This window comes from Fundulus heteroclitus, chromosome 17 (genome assembly GCF_011125445.2).
Source record: "Fundulus heteroclitus isolate FHET01 chromosome 17, MU-UCD_Fhet_4.1, whole genome shotgun sequence".
Taxonomy (NCBI): domain Eukaryota; kingdom Metazoa; phylum Chordata; class Actinopteri; order Cyprinodontiformes; family Fundulidae; genus Fundulus; species Fundulus heteroclitus.
Genome location: NC_046377.1, coordinates 5582390 through 5603154, shown reverse-complemented (window position 1 = coordinate 5603154; position 20765 = coordinate 5582390). Strand labels below are relative to the sequence as shown.

General features: G+C 41.6%; 1 protein-coding gene and 1 long non-coding RNA gene across 4 annotated transcripts in view; one reads left to right on the top strand and one right to left on the bottom strand.

Moving 5' to 3' along the window:
• cerk (ceramide kinase) overlaps positions 1-5544 on the top strand; it is a 49158-nt gene extending 43614 nt beyond the window's left edge. Inside the window, 1 exon segment of the mRNA XM_036149128.1 lies at positions 2954-5544. Coding sequence (XP_036005021.1) covers positions 2954-3026 — 73 coding nt within the window. The 3' untranslated portion in view covers positions 3027-5544.
• On the bottom strand, positions 2941-19854 carry LOC110367132. 3 transcript variants are annotated; one of them, XR_002427247.2, is made up of 4 exons: positions 19686-19854; positions 11885-11981; positions 10036-10092; positions 2941-3061 (listed from the first exon to the last, which is right to left on the bottom strand). It is a non-coding gene; the product is annotated as an uncharacterized LOC110367132 (long non-coding RNA). The 3 variants fall into 3 exon arrangements; XR_002427246.2 differs by having other exon boundaries at positions 11899-11981; XR_002427245.2 differs by lacking the exon at positions 11885-11981.
• Positions 19855-20765: the final 911 nt, after the last annotated feature.

Below are 20765 nucleotides of genomic sequence, written 5' to 3'. Positions count from 1 at the left end.
ATTAGATGAAATTTAATATGTGTGTGTATGTGTATGGGTGGGCGGGAGGCAGCAAAAGTAAGTACACCCTTGATCCTATTGCACACACACTATACATATACATCAAAAGCAATGCAAAAACTTCCCTAACATCACTAGAGTTGATGTTCCACAAAGTGCATTTCACCCCCCCCCCCCCCCACAAGGTTTGTTAGATGTCAAGCTCGACAACATTGTCACTTTTTTTAGATGCTGTGAAAACTTTTAACCACTTTGGGGTCACCTACCGCTGATGTGTGGCCTATGACAATACATTTTTGTTAGAAAGGAATCTAAATATCTACCCTTTTTTCCAGTGAACTGCAATACCCATTTACGTTTTAGGTCTGGTTTTGTGGGCGAACATTAAATATGAAATAAAATATCTTTTTGGGGCATTTGAGCAGGTCTTAAAGCAGTGTTCTTTGTGTAATCAGTGGGAGTACCAGTATCCCTGCAAGTGTCGAGCAGTATCTTGTCACCACAGCCTTTCCCCTGTTCCCTACTGCACAATCTTTGGCAACTGGATGGAATTAGCCCCCCCCTCATTATTCTGCTCCTGTCCTCACTTCAGATCTCCGCGCAGCTGGAGTGGATCCGCTTGATGCATCATTTATTTCATGCTCCATTGTACTTCTCCAATGATGCATGGCGCTGTAATGTTGCTAATTTAACGACCCTCCCCGTGTTAAAAGACTACTCCCCTTTAATTAAAGCAGAAGTCTGTCCATTTATTGCCCCTTCCACGCCGCTAATCGTTGCCGGGGTGAGCCAAGCGGAGTGCATTTCGGATAATCAATGGTAATAGCCCAGGCGAAACAGGAAAGTAGGAGGAGGGGGGGAGGGGGGGAAGGAAGAGCTTCACCTGTGGAAAAAAAAAAAAAAACCTGAAACTTAAAGCGGCACAGTGATGATTCAAAACTTTAAATCAAGTCCCGTAGTAACATTAAAACCCCAACACACAGCTCTCAAACGCTTTTGCCCTAGTCTTTATATGCTTATATATAGTCTGGAATTAAGCCTCTTTATTCAGAGCGACTCAAGGCTGGAAGTAAAGGCAGCAATGCCATGCATTGTCTTACAAAAGCCTGCCTCCTTTATGAACTTTTCCATGATTGGTCACATTGCAACCACAAACGTCCACGTGTTCTATTGCGATTTAATTTGATCAACACAAACTGGTGCATGTGCAAGTAAAATAATTTCAAGTGATGCATGCATGTTGTATTCAGCCCCCTTTACTGTGATGCCTCTAAATAAAGTCTGGCACAGCCAGTTTCCTCAAGATGTCACGGGTGTCATTGGAACTCAGTACAAAAAGCAGCTGTTCTATGAAGATCTCTGAGCTTCCTTTAGAACCCTTCAGGCTGGTTTATGGCTGACGCATATACGCTCACAATGGGGCTCATACTGACTACGGTGTGGGTTACGGTCCTGATCCAGTTCTGGTTTGCTGCGCACCCCCACTCACATTACTCCTAGGGAAACAGTGGCCAGCTGCGGCTCCAGTTGTGGAAAGTGCGCCTGTGAGAGCACATGTACACATGGTCCTTTCTATTGCTCTCCATCATAAATTATAAAAAAAAACTATGATTTTTCTTTTTTAGGGCAAAACACGTTATCTGTATCATAGATATCCTATTTCATCCTCCAGAAGCCCCTCTGTTTCCTCGTACTTCTATTTTGTCGCAAGTTAGTGGATTGATTTTATTCTGAAATTCACTGCAACAGTATCTAGTGTTGCATGGCCAAACTTCTGTCTTGCTGAATTCTTGTGCGGCGCCAAAAAGGTATGGGTACCTTTTATATTTGAATTGACACGGTACAAATACCTGGTACCTGGGAATCTGTCCAGGTACTCAATGCTATCTATTTTCTGTACCTTTAAGTGTTTATGGGGTAATATATTAGTTTGATAATAAATATTTAACATATTTATTTCTCACTACATAAACTTGTTTGGCTCTATAAATTAACCTTATGAAATAATGTATGGATTTTAATACATTGGCTGAATCCACACCACATAAAACAAATTTTTACCTAAACGAGGCCCTCAGAGTGAATAAGGTGAATGATAGGTGTCGATGTTGTACTTATATTCCTGTATTTTATTGCTTTTTAACATCATGGCCAGGGGACTCCAGATGTAAAATAGCCATTGGCTAATTCTGGCTTTTTTAACTCATTAATTGTCATGTCTTGTGTTTTACTAAATTGCACTGTCCCCTTTCAAATAGATCAATCAAACCAAATCAAAAGTGACCGAGGCTGTGTGTGGATCAAATTCAGGAAATTATTTTAGTGCTACAGTTTCAGAGAAGAAAAGACTATATTAAAAACACATTTTATCCGTTTTTGTAATTCAGGCCGGGATACATTTTTAATGTGGAAATGGAGAGGCTCTCCTCTCTGCTCTCTTTGGTGTTGAATTCTTAAAATTTCGATCTCGGAAATCTTGATGAGCCGAATCATAAATATGTCTATATTCATGAACCTCTGCCCAGAAGGAGCTCTTGCTCATCCGCCATGTTTTTACGCACAGGACTGTACGTGTAGGAACTTTCCTAGGTTCACGGAGTGGAAGCATTTTGCCGCGCGGGCCTCGAGGATGTGTCAAGCATAAACCACCGTTACACCAGCCTTTTAATCCAACATCAAAAAATTAAATCCACTAAAATACATTGAACATTATTGCTAAAACGTGGGGAAAAAATGTCAACAATTTAACATATTTCTTCCAGGTTTATCTATAAAAGGCGGATCTTTGTGTCTAAGAGACCACAAAGACTTCCACTTTGAAATCTGAGCCTAAATCTGCACTTTGGGGGCGCTCCGACAGTAAAGCCTCAGTGAAATGATCACAGCCATTAAGATTATGGTTTGTTATTCAGGCTAAATGATGCAGAATCCATGTGCTGTCTTCTCTCCACAGTGTCCAGTGCCAGCTGATTAGGCTGTTTGCTCGGGGAATTGAGGAGCAGCAAGACGCCGAGGCGGCTGTTTGAAGACGTTTGTCCAGCGTATGTCCAGAAGACAAAAACTGTAAAGGAAGAAAAAAAAAAAACACTTGAAGTATTGGAGATTTCTTGAAAAAGCTCATGCAATATTGATGTTTTATTCACTTCATTTGTTTGGTTAAAGTGGGTCTCTACAGAATTGGTTGGAAAATGACTGAAACTTTATGAATTCAAACAAATGTATCATATTACTGCCAGCTACCGAGGACCTCATAAATCTATAGTGTATTCATTACTTTCTGGAGTAAGTTGGGTCAAATGGGATTTTCTGGACCCTGTCAGTGGTACTTTTTACAAAAAAAGGGAGGGGGGGTGGTGGAGAATTTAAAGTTCAGAGCATCCCAAATAGACTGGGAGTTCTTGCTGCAATATGAAACAGAGCTGGCCTCAAGCTGCAAAACGAGGAGCGCACAAGGAAGGATATCATCATCCACCGCATGAAGACCCCAGCGAGGGTGGAAAAGCTTTGTGAAAAAAAATAATGAAGAAAGTGGTTGGTGAAGGGATAAACCACAGCAAAAGTCAAACACACTCATGCGAGCAATCAGACTTTTCATTTTTGGGAATAAAGAGAGATTTTTCATGTGACCCAAGTGAAAGCTGATATGAGCCACAGGCACTAATAAAAAGAATTGAATACTCTAACTCATGCACTAACAGGACCCTGGTGGTGCTGCTGGGTGATAAGGAAAAGTGCCTGCTGAATGACTCGTGCGTCTCGGCACCGCACCTGTGGCTCTTTGAGCCTCGCTCCTCTCCGGCTCGAGGAGCCCGCTCGCCGTTTAATTGTCACCTGGGATCAGCCAGACTTCTGCATTGTTAATGTTATTACGGACAATCCAGTCCTCTGATCCGAAATTAGCCTCACTTACCTCTCCTAACGTTGCGGGTCAAGCCGGTCTTGAACCCACAGCGGCGGGGGTCAGCGGAGAATAAACACATCAGCCTCAATTTTTGCTGCTCCTGTTGCAATGAGACTTTATTTAGGTCGGTGCGCACAGGCTGCATGTGTGTGTGCGTGTGTGGGTGTGTGTGTGTGCGTGCAATGGTGAAATGTGTTTTCCAGCATCCCTGCAGGGATGTGCAATTATCGACGAGTGTAAAGTTGCAGATGTCATGAGTTAGCTCTTTCCCAATTCAAGCTATAGTTGGTGATCCTGTTCAGAAACACTTTTTTGTTTTACTGGGTGAAATGGTCCTTCCGTCCTGACAGTAGTAAATGCATTATTACACCCCTCTTACACCCCCCCTCTGTCCCTCAAGTTCGCCTTATCTATCGGTTGGCCCACATGATCACGCAACGGCAGCGTGCGGACACGTTCCCCGTTAGTTTCCGCTTGCTGGCTGCAAATGCGGACTACTAATGTTTATGTATCCGGTTAGCTTAGCGGTTAGCTTAGCGGTTAGCTTTTGGTGTTAGCCGTTCGTTGTAGCTCCGCTTGCTCACACCGTATACTTTGAACATGGCTGAAAGTCGCAAGAAGCAAACCGTGTACAGGTTTATGAGAAGAAGAGGAAAGGCCTCGGTAGAAAGTATTAAGCCCAGAGTGGATTTTGGGGGATTTCTTTCACGCGATCCCCCCCTGAGAAGCGGAAGAGCGCGATAAGTCGGTCTATCCCATGCGCAGTTATTCAAAAAGAACTTGGGGAAACTTCCTGGAAAAAAATTGCTGGCTCTACCTTTAAACCCACCGCAGCCAATTTTCAGATGCTAAAGCCAAGAGCTGTTCAGCCACACTCAAACACTCACACACAAATGCTGTTTTATTTCCTTATATCTGCTTCCATTCACACCCACACTCCTCTCAAATCTGTCTCCCCTGAATCTTCTAGACCTTTTTTATATTGATTCTGGATGTCTGTAGTTGACCTTCAGCTTGCTGCATGATGTTCTATCACAACGTAAATTGGACAGGAGTCCAAGGAGATAGAAAAGTCAAACTAAAATAAATGGACCCATACTTATATTAAAGGAAACAGAAATCATGTATTTAAGTTGAAGAAAATCCCAAGGCAGGTTTTTTTCTTCACTTTCAGGACTTTGTGCCTGCAGTTCTGCTGTATTTTCCAGATGAACTAGGTTATTTTTTTTTAAAGATGCATAAGTTCAATGGTCCAATGTATATGTTTTCTTTTTTAATAATGTTGGCTGTGTGCTAGGAAATACTGGAGAATCTACTTTGCAAAATATGTCTCGGGTTGCTAGTTTGCAAGTTGCAAACAAAAAGATTTGTTGTGAAGTGAGCTGGATCACATCTTGCAAAAGTATAATTTTTTGTCTTTTTTTCTGCTTTTTAAAAAAAAAAATTCCAACATGTGCTGGATACATCTTGTGAATATTGAATTTGTTATATAAAAACTGGGAAATCATGCTTTTGGTGTTTGACTTGCAATACACTTCATATCAGCAGACACAGAGATGCAGATTACAGCCTTTTTGAGGATTTATTGTCGGCAATGAAATATCTGATAAAGGGGGAAAATAAAAATAAAAAATCAGCAACTTAATTAGATGTCTCTGTATCAATTTTATAACTTTGCATTAGGGCTGGGCAATATAGAGATTATTTTAAAAGAGATAAAATGATACTATGTCGCTCATATCAGGATGGTCTATGTAGTGTTGTAATTCTATTATGAATTCCAGTAGGTTATTTTTTCAGCTCTTTCACATATTTATCTACAGCTACTTGTTAAAAAAAGCCTGTGAGACATTTGGAATAAAGCTTTGATTCAGAGATGCCTTTTTATAATTACTTTATGAAAAGAAAAACATATCGAGATGAATATTGTAAATCGGCATTCAGCCTAAAAATATCCAGACATTATTTTGATACCTACCTGGTTTCATTCTAATCCACACATTTCTGTGGAAACCAGGTGAATCGGAGCTTGTTTTTCCTCTTTTTAACCTTTTCTGGATTAAACCTATCTATTAGGTTTTGGTTGTGAATGGTAACATAAGGTAACATTAGCAACATTTCAGGGATACAGCTTAAAACAGCAAACGTTTTGAATCATTATTCACCATAAATGTGTTGAATGTAGATATCTTTTTCATTTTATTCGAATCCTAAATAAAGTGCTCATGAATTGGGTTTCCTGTTCTGCTGCGAGCTTGATTTTTATTGCACTCTCAGAGGCGGCGATGCTTTATTCACTCCATTTCTCTTCTCTTCTGAGACACACGCTCTCCAGAGTTTGCATACAAAGGTCAATGCGGCCCTTCTCGGATTTTCTCTGCCTCCATCTTCCTCTGTTTGTCTTTCTGCCCGGATGAGAAGAGTTTAATAGGTGCTCTGGTGTGAAAGAGATGTTTCATTAAAGAACATGGGGGTATTTTAAGATGCTCTCAGTCAGCGCACTGTCTAGATCTTTCTGGTACTTTGAGGAGTGGTTGAGAAATGTGGGCATATGTACTACTATCTCATCTTAAAATGGCAGGTTTGCCTTTTTTTTTAGTTCATTAGAGAGAAGACAAGAAGAGAATGGCATAAGGTGAGACTTTTACTGATCAGAAACAATCAACAATAGCCAACATAATTTAATAATTTTAAAGTAAATTAAATAAAATGTATTAGGAATAACTTCTCTGCTCAATTTTAAATCTCATCCACTACGACCATTGAAATTCAGAACAGCTCCATTCCTGTTTATGTCACCTAATTAATTAATTTATTGCTACAAAAGAAAATACTCATGCTAATAAAAATCTTATTATGGCCACCTATAGCAACGTTTTACACGCCTGGCCGCCAGATTGAAGTTGTTGAGAAATATCTGACTTTAAGGGATGTTCTGGTCAATTTCTTTCTTTTTCTCCCCAGTTTTGAGTTAGGAAATCCTAACTTCCAATAAAAAACTCACATTTTGATTTCATTGGAATGCTCAAGCAGCCCATCACTATAATATTCCGTTTATATATATATATATATATATATATATATATATATATATATTATTTTTTATTTTATTTTTTTACAACTGAAGTTATGGGGGGGGGAACTAGGCAATTAGGTTCTCTAACCATCAGAGATCGGTTGCAAAGAGAAATAGAAATACAGTTGCCAGAAATACAAATATAACCCAACATTAATGATACAACCAGGAAACAAACATAGGCTACCAAAGTCTGTAGCTGTTCTTATCAGTTCATTTAGTAAATAAGGTTGATGCTAACAGGGACGAATTTTTATGACGATGCATCTGCGAGGCGATGGCAGCAACCTGGATTTACAGTAAAGAGGGTTGGTTTGGGTCAGCAACATGGCCTTCTATGTGACTCTGGTTCTGTAGAGTCGGGGGAGCTCTACAAGACCTATCCTCATATGTTCCTGCACTTACAATGCTCTTTAGTCTGTGCATATTTTTCAGGGTGAGGGACTCAAACCAACAAATAAAGGAAAACAATAAAATGGACTCACTAACGCAGCAGTAAAATATTTCCCCAAAAAAGGCAGTCAACATTAAAACTTTTTAATTTCCAATAACAAATACAAATGCTGGCGAGCCTTTGCTCAGACTGCATATATATATATATATATATATATATATATATATATATATATATATATATATATATATATATATATATATATGAAAAAGGTTTTGTTAAATTTTAACGTTCAGGGCCTCATAGTAAAGGGAGTTTATAGAGAAATCAAATTGACTCCTTATTCAGCAATGTCTTTCCTTTAGCCCTCCTTCAGTCTCCATGGTGACCCATTGTTTTATTGGCTGTTGGGATATCATCAGTCTCAGGATCTTGCAGCAGACTCACTGCTTTGTCATCTGGACGGAAGGATGTTAGCTGTCAGCATTTCTAGTAGTTCTATAGATGTTTTGTTAGAAATGGTCTATGGAAATGCTCAACAGCAGAAACACAGCAGTCTCTTTTTTACTGCGCGTGTGACGGCATGTATGTACTGTCTGCTTTAAACAATCCATCAAGTTATCCAAGGCACAAACTATCAGCTAGCTATCAGCTCTTGCTACCATGTGTCTATCAGCCTTTATTTAACCGGGGTAAGACTGCTTGAGATCAAAGATCTCTTTTACAAGAGTGTCGTGACAACGAGACAGCGTGCTTATCCAAACACATATTTTGTACATAATCCGTAGATCAGCTCCCTCATTTGTCTGCTTCCTGAATGGTTGCCAAATGCAGGTTCTCCTCTAAGAGGTCGTCCTCATCACAACCAAAAAAACTGAAAAAAGCCCTCCCAACATAACTACAGCAATAGAGTCCCTGTGCATGTGCAAAGCAGCCATTGTCAAACTGAACTAAAGGACACGTATCTAAGAGTCGTGCATTGTTGGCATGTGAAAAATAGAAGTCGCCAGTGCCCTTTATGTTCCATTCTTTCGGGGGAAGGTTTAAAACGTATTTCCTGCTTGCCCTTCTCCCCGCTCTTTTAAACGCGTATCAAGAGATCTGTAATCCGAGTGCGAGATTGACAGTCGACAAAAGTGTAGCTTTACTTAAAGACGAGAGGGATTTTCTGCAGCAGGTAACCAAATTGTTTTCCCTACCTTCTGCCTCCCCCTCCCCTCATTTTCTTGCTTTGCTACTTCCTTATTGATTTATTCTCCATCTGCTTGTTGGCAGCTCGCTGCAAGCCTCTATCTCATTCCCACATCCCACCTGAGACACGAGGTGAGTCAAAACGACGGTTAAAAAAAAAAAAAACACCCTCCGCCACAAACACACCCAATTTGCGAACACACATGCACACGACTGTTGGCTGTCCTCGACGCAGTGTATTCACCTGAAGAGGGGGCCCCCTAATAGGAGATGACGGTGTGGCGGCGTCCCCAGGACACTCTCATTCACACTTTGTCCAACTCTCACCTTCACACGCTCACATCAACATGTCTATTTTCTTTCCCTACATAAAGATTCACACTTATTTGGTCAACACAAAGTGTTAAAGAAAAACACCTTTGCAAGTATTGCCTTCCCTCATGACCACACTGCCAGTCTGCCGGAGGTTATGTTGACCTCTTTTCAGACGACTCCTGTTATTAGGGTTTGCTCTAAAACCCCTCCTTCCAATGAAACACAAGCGATACACAAATCATGTTGAACTGTCATCTTCTTTCAGTTTCTATTGCAAACAAAACAGAGCAATTCCCGAACCACTGACGCGCGTTTTTCTTTCAAGTGTGAGATCAAGAAAAATGTACCGGAGTGTCAGTATGCCAATACAGACGGTGTTGTGGTATAACACCAATAGATGTAGCAGACGAATCTGGAAAAAAAAATCACAGTTTCCTCACCGCAGGAAGTCTCACAAGAAGCAGAAATATGTACTAGTGTGAGAAAGAGAGGTTGTTATAGGTTGGCGGATTGAAGGAGGTGTAAGCGAGAAACAGAGATTGGAGGGGGATGGGGGTTGGGGGTACGTATGGAGCAAATACCAGTGGGGGCAGTGGTTTAAAAATGGTTGAGTACCATTGCCCACTTCTCTCTATATTGATCAGACTGAGTTCCCCTCTGAGAGATTTGGATCAATGAGCTTATAACAGTCCATCTTCTCAGTCTGAAGCCACTGCCCGGCTGCTATCCCTCACTCTGAGTGGCTTTACCAGCACAGTTTTATTTATTTATTTATTTACATATTTTAACGTGTTGTAATGCACTTTCATATGCTGAATGTAGATCACTTTAATGGCGATAGATCACTGTAATGATGTTTTCCCATTATATTTCTTGAATTGCAATGACGTGCAACGAACCACAGCTAAAGTAAATTATCTTTAAGTTTATTCCTTTTTATTCATCTTTCAAAACCTGGTCTCCAACTAGGCCAGGCCGGCATGGATGTTTTGGACATGCCTAAAACCTGTTGTGTGAGTGGAGCGATTTAGAGATGAAGATGCACATTTATTAATTTAAATGCTACTAAAACAACAAAATCTAACTTGATAATAATGTTACTTAACTTCACTCTATCCTATTCAGTTGCTCTGTCTGCACCAATGAAGATTCACTTACCTCGTCATGCCAAATGCTTGGGCTTGTTCAATTTGTCTTAGAAGCTGGAGTTCAGATCTGTAAATGATGTCATTCATGAGTTAATGGAGCTCAAGCTGCAAGAAAACAGCAGATTTTGCTATTTGATTTGGTGCAATATGTACATATAATAAAATAATTATCTCTGCTTTAGGAGTTCAAATACTAATGGAATAAGTTACCATGTATATATTTCACAGCTCTATGTGTGCCGTTGATTAAACCAGATATAAATAATCAATAGAACCATTAAATAATTAAAATATGCAACTTTCACTTCTGTCTACACATGCACAGCCACAGTGGACTAAAATCCTAATCAGATGTGGCATGACTTTAAACGAGCCATGCTTGCTTTGAAAACCCTCAATTGTAACAGCAAACAGGCTTAAATCGGAGGCAACCGGACATTCGCTAAGTTTTTCTCAAACATTCTGAAACGTTTCAACATCTATCAGGAGACTTGGTCCATGTGGCCTCAAGTGTGAGTGAATTGAAGCAGTTCTTTCAAAACTGGACCAGAATTCCTCAACAGATGATGCAAAAGGCACATTGTTAGTTTTCAGAAACAACACCAAGAGTGGCACAACCAATCACTAGGTATTAGGGAGAAATAACTTTTTACATGAAGGAGCAGGTGGGTATAAATAGTGTTTTATCCCCTTAATATATTACAGTAGGTATTAAAATGGCTTTTTTTTCTAAGTTATAATTGTGATAGTAAAATGTATTTGATCTGAGAATACAAAAAACAAATTGTGGTAACATAAATACTAACAGAACACTGAGCTGCTGGCACCAGAGATATTCTCCATCCTCTCCACAGGTTTTTGGCCTGGTTTAAATAATTTGAGTTATTTCAGTTTTATCTTAGTTCCTATTTATCTTTGATTAATTTGTAGCCTTTTTATGCTTGCTTATGTCCGTTTACACTTCAATGTAAATTTCACATAGAAACTCCAGACACAGCTCTTTGTTGCGATGAACTAGATAAATCTCAGGTTAATTTGGTTCTTACAGAACATAAAGAGGGTTTTATGAATTCATTCTGCTAATGTGGCTTTAAAACGACTGTTGCTTGAAACCTCGGATGAACAGATGCAACCAGCAGGCTGTCAATTTTTGGAGTTGAATCACTAATAACATTAATTAATGAAAAGAACTCCTTATTAGCCGTTTCTATGGCTTTGAACTGAAGCTAACTAAACTAATCAAGACATCCTTTTTCCACCGTCACAGCAAACCCTTTTCCCCCCTCATGCTAATTTTGAGGAAAAGCCAACACTCTCAGTGAGAGGCCCTTGAATCAGCATTAATACAGCAATTAGTGAGGCTACACACCCAGCATCTTCTTAATCTTTCAAACTGTAATAATCCTCTCAAAGCAGTGCTGTGATATATAATTTACCCTGCGATCCTTTCATTTCAGAAGAAGAGGTTTAGCCAAACATGCACTAGGGGGGCAAACCTTTTGCCTGCGGTGCAATAAGTTGAGTTGCCACTTATCACCGGTTTCCTGGGCATTATATATGCTTTATTAGAACTGCTAACATTATGCTTGGATACAAAAGCAGGGCAGATCAATGTTGCCTTGGCTTGATGCAAAAGCGATTTCATAGCTCACTCACATCACACTAAAAAAATATATATACCATTGTGTTTACAATTATAGGGTTTCTCTGATCAAGTGTAATTTACTGAAATTTGCATTTATAAAAGGAGGCAATCCCCAGATCAACCACAATGAAAGCAATTAAACTAATTTGTGTTTAATCACTTTGAATTTCATCGCTTTGCTGACAAGCGGTATAAATGGAAAAGCCGAACATACTGTAAGAAGGTCACCTCTGAGTGATGAATAATTGCAGCTTTCAGCTTGGGCTGTAATGAAGTAATAACCGTTTGGTACGTAGCAAGCAGGATTCCTTCTAAATTAAAAGAAAAAGAAGTCCAAAGCACAGAAAAGTCAGTTTCAAAATCTGACAGGAAAAATATCTTCGTGTCACTAAAATATTTAAACACATGTTGCACCAAAGGTGTGCGCTACCAACCACGACGCGAAAGCTGAAGATCACAAGACGAGGAAGAAAAAGAAAAAACAGGAAAATATTGTAGAACATGGATTACTGCAGCGAAGCTACATTGATACGTTGCCTGCATGCCTTGTGAGGTCCTGACATAAAAACCCAAAAAAGAAGTCTGCAAAAGTCATCAATACCTCTCTCAGTGACTCCATCCTGGAAAGACACCCAACTAAACCTGGAAACCCTGAGCCAAGACATTATTTCTTCAGGAAAGCAAAACAAAAAGAACACACAAAGTTTTTCTTTTTTTTTTGCCACATTTTAAAGCATCAATTTAGCTAAAGCCGTTCAGTGACAGACTCCAAACTTTTGACTGGCAGCGTAATCACAAAAGAGCACTTTAGAACTATTCTATATTGGAGAGACAAGCAATAGAAAGTATGCAAAGTAAATAGTAGGAAAGGCTTTGGTGATAAATCTGTACTGGAAAGAGACACAGATGACAAAGGCCTTGAGCCAGAGGTACTTTCCACAGGATAAAAGCAACGAGGAAAGTACACAGGTTACTGACAGCAATCCCTCCATCAATGATCCTGTCCAGAAAGAGATACAACCAAAATCTGTAGTGGGAAGATGATAAAAGAAATAAAACTTTCTTTTATCATCTCCAGAAATAAAAGAGAAGGATAAATGTGCTCAAAATTAAAATCAAAATCCTTGACAAAGCTTCTGGGAAGAAGTTATAAGTTGCATTGTGTCTCAAAAGTACCGAGGCTTCAGTAGGAGTGAACCACTGAAACATGAGAGTTTTTGTGACGTTTGGAATGTCCTAGCAAGAAAGAATTATGTTATTTCCAACTGAAGCTAGTGGAAAGTGTGTTTCAGCTTAAAGAGGCACCCTAACCAAAGCACCGACCCAGAGGGACCGGTGGCTCTAACAGTGACTCCACCCACAAAAAAAGACCAAGAAGCATTGTGTCAGGGGTACTTTACATTGGAAAGACGCTAATAGCTCTGACAAGGATTATGTTTAGGAAAAAGATGCAGGTAACCAACAAAGTGCTGGTCTAGAAGTACATTCTGCTGAAAAGAAAGCTGGAGAGAAACAACCCTTACCTTATCACTAAAATGACTGAGGAAAATGACGTAACAGGGAAAGATTTGCTTCGGGAAGTTAGAACGAGGGAATACTAACAATAAAGAATGTTATTTCTTTTTTGTTTATTCTTTAGCTTTAATTTTGTTCTTTAAGTAACAAGGTTGCTTGCTGGCAACATTTCAAACGTCTAACAATAAATTCACATAACACAAACTAAAGTTCAACAGGGTCCATGTGACCTATAGTCACATGGACCCTGAATGAATCAATGCTGAACAAGAAAAGCCATTAAAAAATACAGTATGTGCAAACAACTGATGAGTAAACATTCCCCTTTATACTGTAGCATTCACAAGTTTTTTTTTTATCCTTAGCGAACACAGGCCTCTTGCCTCTCATTTCAAGAAGAAAAAAAAAACATTTGGATTCTGGAAGGAAAAAAAAACCTGTTTTCAACAGAGCTAATTAGAACATGTTTAGAGATGTACGCAGTAGAAATGTGCAGCTCAATGCCAACACAAAGGAGCTCCGCCGCTTGAAGAGGGTTCCCATTCATTCCTCAGGAAGAGGTCCTCTGAAAAGGAGTGTTTACGGTTCTGGTTTGTGTATCACGTGGATCCGTCCCTGGCTCTGTTGCACCCCCCAGTCCCCTACACTCTTCTTCTGTCATGTGGAGGAGAACATAGAGGACAGGGGGAGGGCGGTTTAGTCAGCTGCTTCAGAAGCACATCGTGCCCGTACACCCGGGGTCACCTACCTTTTTCAAACAGTGCGACTTCATTGTCGTTGTGTCATACGAAGGGGTACCTGTACCGACTTTTGAACTAGACAAGAGTAAGAGTTTAACTTAACTTTATGCAAAATAAACATATTTTTCATGCTTTGTTATAGATATTGTTGTTTTAAAATCGATATAAATGCAGGTGTGAATAAACAGGAAGAATGAAGGAATAAAATAAAGTTTTAGATGCAGCTCACTGGCGGGTTGTCCTGTTTTTAGAACAGGCACGTGGGCGCCACATCTGGTCTTCGGGGGGCTATTTGACTAACCTGACCCTTGCCAGATGTATGTCGCTCCTCCTAGCTTCATTCACATCCATCTGGGACCTCTCCATAGGAATAGCCTTTTTTTGAAGGCTAGGCCTTATCAAAAATCCTTGCATATGATTGGATAAGCCACTTGTCTGTCATCTTTATCGACGTGCTATTTCAACCACTCACACCGAAGCTAACCCGTGACGCTGTGAGAGCGACGCAGGAAAAAACAAAACTTTTTTTTTATGTGTTTGCGGCTCTAGTGGCACGCGTTTTATTGACAGTGAGCTGACAGGAAGAGGGGGGAAGACAAGCGGCAAAGCGCCGCGGGTCAGAGTCGATCCGGGCCGACCGTGTTGAGGACTAAAGGCCTCCTAACATGGTTCGCGCTAACCGCTAACCGCTAACCGTCCACAGCGGACGCGGGCGCGCCCCGGAAAACAAAACTTGCCAAATCCGGTCGGGAGAAGGGTGAAAACATGGTTTCCACCAACAAAAGCCTTCAGAGGCGTTCTCTGATGTTCTTTTAATGAAATAATATTAGGTAGATTAGACAACACGGAAGAAATAGCAGCATCAATGCTAACGCTTGCTTCCTCGATGCGAGCCGCCATTGCTATCAAAACAGTCTCACGTCACGGTCGCTTCTCCACTACGTCACATCTATGAAACTCCAGCCCTGCGTCCTGATTGGCCAGACAATAAAATTGGTTGGAGAAATCACTCTCTATGGGAGAGGTCCCAGATGGATGTGAGTGAAGCTAGGCGGAGCGACATGCGTCTGGCAAGGGTCAGGTTACTATTTGACCCCTGCCGTACACAAGCTCATCATCGTTGTACTTGTAAGAATAGAAAATGTGTTGTGTTTCCCCCCCCCCCAACATCTCATCTAAATAATCAGAGGATTTCTAACAAACACAGACTGACTAACGGACACAGAGAATAATTCAAATATTTTAAAGATGAAAACTGATCGTGTTTTACTCACAATCTACTTTTTTTTTTTTTTAACTACAACCATTTAGAAGAGCAACATCTTACCCCGATATGTAAGATGCGAATAACATCCTCTGAGCCCCAACTGTCATCTGGAAAGCAATGGGAACGCCTCCCGCTGAGTCCTCAGGGGCGCGCTGGCCTCTGCCAGCAGGTTCCTACGGAGCACTTCAAAGTTCCAAGTCATTTCCTCCGCTGGCGCATTGTTAGCAAACAGGGAATCTGTTGTTGGCACAATCTCCTCATTATTGGCTAATCACTTGAATAGGGACCGTTTGTAAAGGCAAACACAAAGCAAGTCACACACACACACACACACACACACGCAGAGCGAGCGTGTTGGACTGGGCTGTTGTGCACAGCGCAGGACGTTATTGCGTTCCTAATGGTGCTTGAAGTAATTACACCCTATAATGTTGGTTGTCCTCTCCAGCACTCCTCAGCATGGCGGCTCAGAAGTGCCAAACTCGATGCATCCCTCTCACCTAAATGGTTCCATTAGCCAGAAGGTCTCCACAAACACTTTTTTTCTGCTCCGAGAATATGAGGCGTGCTCTGACACAGACCTAATTGACCGCATGCAAGTGGTCACTGTAAGCCAAAAAAAAAAATGTATGTTTGACAAAGCTGTTGATACAAGACATTGCTGCCCATGTGTGGAAATAACCCAAATCATTTGGAAACTGGTTTATTTGCAGGACGGATTTAGAGTCCAAACTGACCCTGCTCACAGGAAACCAGGAAGTGATCAATTAAAGCGTTAATGAGGTCTTTTCTTATTGTTTATCCTACGCTGGGCTGCAAGTTAGTAGAACTACTGATGCCTTGCACCGAGAAGGTCCTGGTTTTGCGTCCCGACTCGGGGTCTTTCTGCATGGAGTTTGCACGCTTACTCCAGCTTTCTCTGAACATTGGTTAATTTGTCCTTCATTTGCCCTCTCTGGTATGATTGGGTGTGCATTGTCGCATGTCCCGTGTATCTTCTGTGTTGCCCTGTGACGGAGCGGTGACCTGCCCGGGGTGTACCACTCCTCACACCCAATGTCCTCCCCCATCCTGGTAGGACCAGCAGGCGTAGATGATATCTTATGTTGCTTGGTTCCCAAAAGACATTTAATGTTGATTGGAAGAATAACCTGCTTGGTAGATTTATGTTTATTTAAAGTAGATTGGGATAAATGTATAATATCTTGTACGTTTAGGCTACTATCAGTGTATTTTACAAGAATGTTACGCGATAGAAAAAATAAGTACATACATAACAAGTTTGTTTTCACAACAAAATCTGAAAAGTGTGGCATACATTTGTGTTTAACCTCCCTTTACTGTGACCCACCTATAAATAAACAGAAATAAAATGGAGTCAACTCAGTCAGACGTCACCCAGCAAGCAAAGATGTGTAATTTAATCTCAGCATAAATGCAGCTGTTCCGGGAAGGCCTCACTAATGCTCCCGGTTAGCATCACAGTAGACAGATCACGGAGAATGTTCTGGAGAAGTTTGAGGCAGAGTCCGATTCTAAAGCAATGTCCCCAGCATACCAAGCCTGAGCTGTCCTCCTTAACGGATGGGGCTTGAAAGGAGAGCATTAATCAGAGCAGAAGCCAAGATGAACCCGGTAATTATAGAGGAGCTACAGGCGGGAGAATCTGTCCACAGGAGAACTATAAGTTGTACACATTACAATTCTGGTTTCTAAGGTATAGTGGTGAAAATATTAAAGAACTCGTGCATTATTTTTCTTCCACTCCACAACTAAGGCTGCTTTGTATTGGTCTGTCACATACGATCCCCCCAAAATTTAAATTCCGTTAAAGATTAAAAACTTCAAGTTCAAGGGTAAGCGCTTTTTTTTAAAGTTACCATCACAGCAACGCATACATTTTAATTTCACGTCGCTCTTCCAGAGTCAGACGACAGAGACAGACAAACACAGAGGCAAAGACACAGTCAGACAGCAGAAAATAAAAAGATGTACTGTCCTCCATGTTTAATACATGGTGCTATCCCTAAATAGCCACCAATAAAACACATTTCATGTGAAAAGACGTGTAGGCTTTAGTATCAAGGGTGGAGTTTTGCGGGGAGCTTAAGTAAAGCAGCAGAGGAATTCAGGGTTTCCATTAATGCCCTCATCCTTGTTCGACCCGCCGGGCTTCCTTTAACATGGAACAGTTTGTATACGTTGCCCTTCTTGCAGGTCAGGATAAATACGCTTATCCCCCTCTAGACGTCTGAGTCTGTGTCGAGAAAAGGACCCCGTACAATCCAATATTAATGCACTGAGTCAGTGTGACTGAAACAACTGCTGCTGCAGAGAAGTCTGCCCTCCAGAAATTTCTTCCCCGACTCCTTCTCTCCGCAGCCTCCAATCGCCCCCATGACCCGAGCGTCTAATCCCCCTGAGGGGCATTTTGTTTAAGTTATTTTCTCCTGTCTCCGCGGCTCTCCTTCCCGTCTCCCCTCTCATCCATTTGATGCCGCGGACTTTATTTTCTATTTATGACTGAGGATGACTGAGGCGCTTTGCGTCAGCGTCGGCTCTGCTGCGGGCGGGAGAACCCAGCAGGACATGGGAAGGAAAAAAAAAAAAAAAAACTATCACCCTCTTAAAGGGCTTCAACTGACAACTGGCGTTTGGGTGTGTGTGTTTTCTGGGAGCGAGTGCGCGCGCGAAGCCGTCTCCCTTGGGGTAGACATCTTATCTCGGTGGCGTCTGGGAGGAAAAACAGGCCAATATGTCGGTGCAAAGATGTGCCGCGGGTGAGAACAGATAGTGAGACCTCCGGATTTACCCGCCGTGACAGGACCGGAGGGCATCCCGCTTTACTGCGCAAGCAGCCGTCTCCATCCGGCTCCAGCAGACGCGGCAGCCAGGATGACGGACTTAGGGGAAAGGAGCACACTCTGCTGCGTGATTATGGTGTCAATTTAAACCCTTCGCAACAATGTAAATAAGTAGACAGCAGACACCAGGCCCTTAAGAATGATCCCTTAAGGGGCCGAACGTTTTTAAATCAGAACCCTGCTTGTGGGGCTTCCGGTTTCAAAGATTGAAAATGATTGCAACATATTTGTAGACAGGTAAAGACAGACGTCATAAACGGATAAAAGGCAGTGCAACTATAGCTGCGGCAGGGGCGGCTCTAGACCAAATTTACCAGGGGGGCCAAGGTGGGGCCAGTGTTTTTTCACAGGGGCACAGAACAAAAAAAATAAATAAATAAAGTAAAATGGCAATATTTAACTGTGTAATATTATTAAGTGAGCCACTTGTGGCTCTGAAACTGCAGGTTTCAGACACCTGATCTAGCAGTTGAAAACTTTGCCCCCTGCTGAATACGGCTAAAGCTAAACTAAAACATCTTAAGTTTTAATATTCTTTTTAGAGTAAAACTGTATAGGTAAAAAAAATAATATTGGTCAAAGTGACCAATCAGTTATGGTTTCTTTGCCATTGCAAATAATTATGAGAAGTTTATGTAACATCATGCTTTTAGTACAGGGGCCATAACAGGGGCCAGGGCCATTTCTACAGGGGCATAGGCCCCTGTTGGCCCCTGTCTAGAACCGCCCCTGAGCTGCGGATACTTGTGTTTTCCATCTGCCTTTTGTTTGACAAGCTTTTTACTCAGGTCTGTGCACTTGTAGATGGCAGGCAGGGTTGCCGGTCGTTGGCCCATCATCCCTCAATGTTCAATTGATAGAAGAATGAACAAAGCGGAGACAAGTCCTCTAAATGAAATGGCAGAATCGTAGATTAAGACCCACGTTCGTCTTTTCCAACCACACACAAAAATATGGGGAAGGGGAAAAGTGGAAATCAAGGTTTCCATAACAACCAATAGATGCTTCCCACACCTGTTGCCTGCGTGCGACGGCTGAAGAAACGATTACAGAGTGTTATTTGATCCGAAACCAGGTGCTCTTGGGCGGACGAGGCAAAGGGTCGGCGGGATTCGTCTGGGGTTCGCTGCGAAACGGCCAATTTTGAATCCGCAGTGAGATCAGGTGAGACTAGAATTAGTTCAGGTGTTTCATCCTGGCCGAGCACAGACAACAGATTAAACGCCGGCTTGCTGAAGAGGCGTCAAGGGGCTCCGGCGATTTCCTGCTTGGGCGCGTGAATCCCGACATTCGAAAGGAGGCTGTGCTCAAGAACTCAAGCTATGACAAAGAACCGAACACTCAACAGAACAAAAACAAAAAAACAAAGATGTTGACTCAGATCAACCTATTAAGAAGTACGCCTGCAGCAAACAAGGATACGCTTTGCGTCACCTAACATATCAAAAGCATGAGAAAAAGGTTTTGTAAGTGTTCACGGAGGGCAAGTTGAAAGGAAGAGGTGGAAAGCGTCTTAGTGATATGTCGTGGAAAGGCTACATTTGATCACGTATAAATAATGGAATGAAAGCAGCCAGAAAACGGGCCAAAAAAAAATAAATGAAATAAAGAAAAAAAAGCCCCGCTTACCTCCTCGCCTTTGCACAGCTGGAAGCCGGCCTTGTGAAGTGTGTGCGCTCATTGAGGTGTCATTCAGCGAGAGAGCAGCGTTTGAGGCTCCCTGACAACTTCATGAGCGCAATAACAGGTTGACGCGTTCAATGTCTCGATCTGTTTTCCTGGAACACCGGCTGCAATATTGCAGGGCCTCGCCCCCCCCCCTAACAGTATTATGTTGGCTTAGTGCGTGACCTGCCACCGCAACAGTCTATCCTGTTAAGAACAGAGGTGGGGAAGGTGGGGAGAGAAACGAGAAGTGTACGCCGGAGCTGGAGAAGACAAAGGTTACGGGCAATTTCAAAAGTATTCCAACCCCCTTGAACTTTCCAACTTTTTTTTTTTTCCCCTCCAAATTCGTCACGTTGAAACCCTAAAATTCTATTTATTTGATTTATTTAATTTTTTTGGGTGACAGACCAAATACAAAGTAGCACATAAATGAGTGAAAAGAAAATTATTCATTTTTCGATCATTTTTACAAATTTAACATGAAGTTTGTCGAGCATTTAACTCAGTTAATACATTTTTAGTCTGTGGTGTTCTAGGTGTTCTACAGGGTTAGCTTTCTGCCAAGCGGCTTTTTGCACTTCTAAGTTCGGTTTTAGTCTTCCCTGAGCCCTTTCTTCCACATGATTGCTGTGCTCCCTTAAAACCTAAAATGAGAAATCCTAAGGCTTGATTTCACCAATAGCTTTCATTTTCCCACATGAGCGGTTTATCTTAGCAGCCCCTCCAAACCCGCCAAAAGTCACTCAGCAATTGGGGTTTCTCTGTTTTCATACGACGGATTGATTGATTTTTATTTGCAAATCATTCATGTTTCCCCATCCCCTTCAGTCTTGGGCTGTTTTGTGTGGGGACATCACATAAAGTCCGTGTAAAATACACACAGCCCACTTGTTTCTGCGTGGTGCCTTCCAACCCTAGAAAGCGCACGAGCAAACTCTGATCTACCGAGTTTATTTCCATCGAGAATCTCTGTCCTGTAAGCGCTCATTATGTCTGACAGCAAAAAAAAAGTGCCGCTCAGAAGAGCCGTTTTAGCGGAGA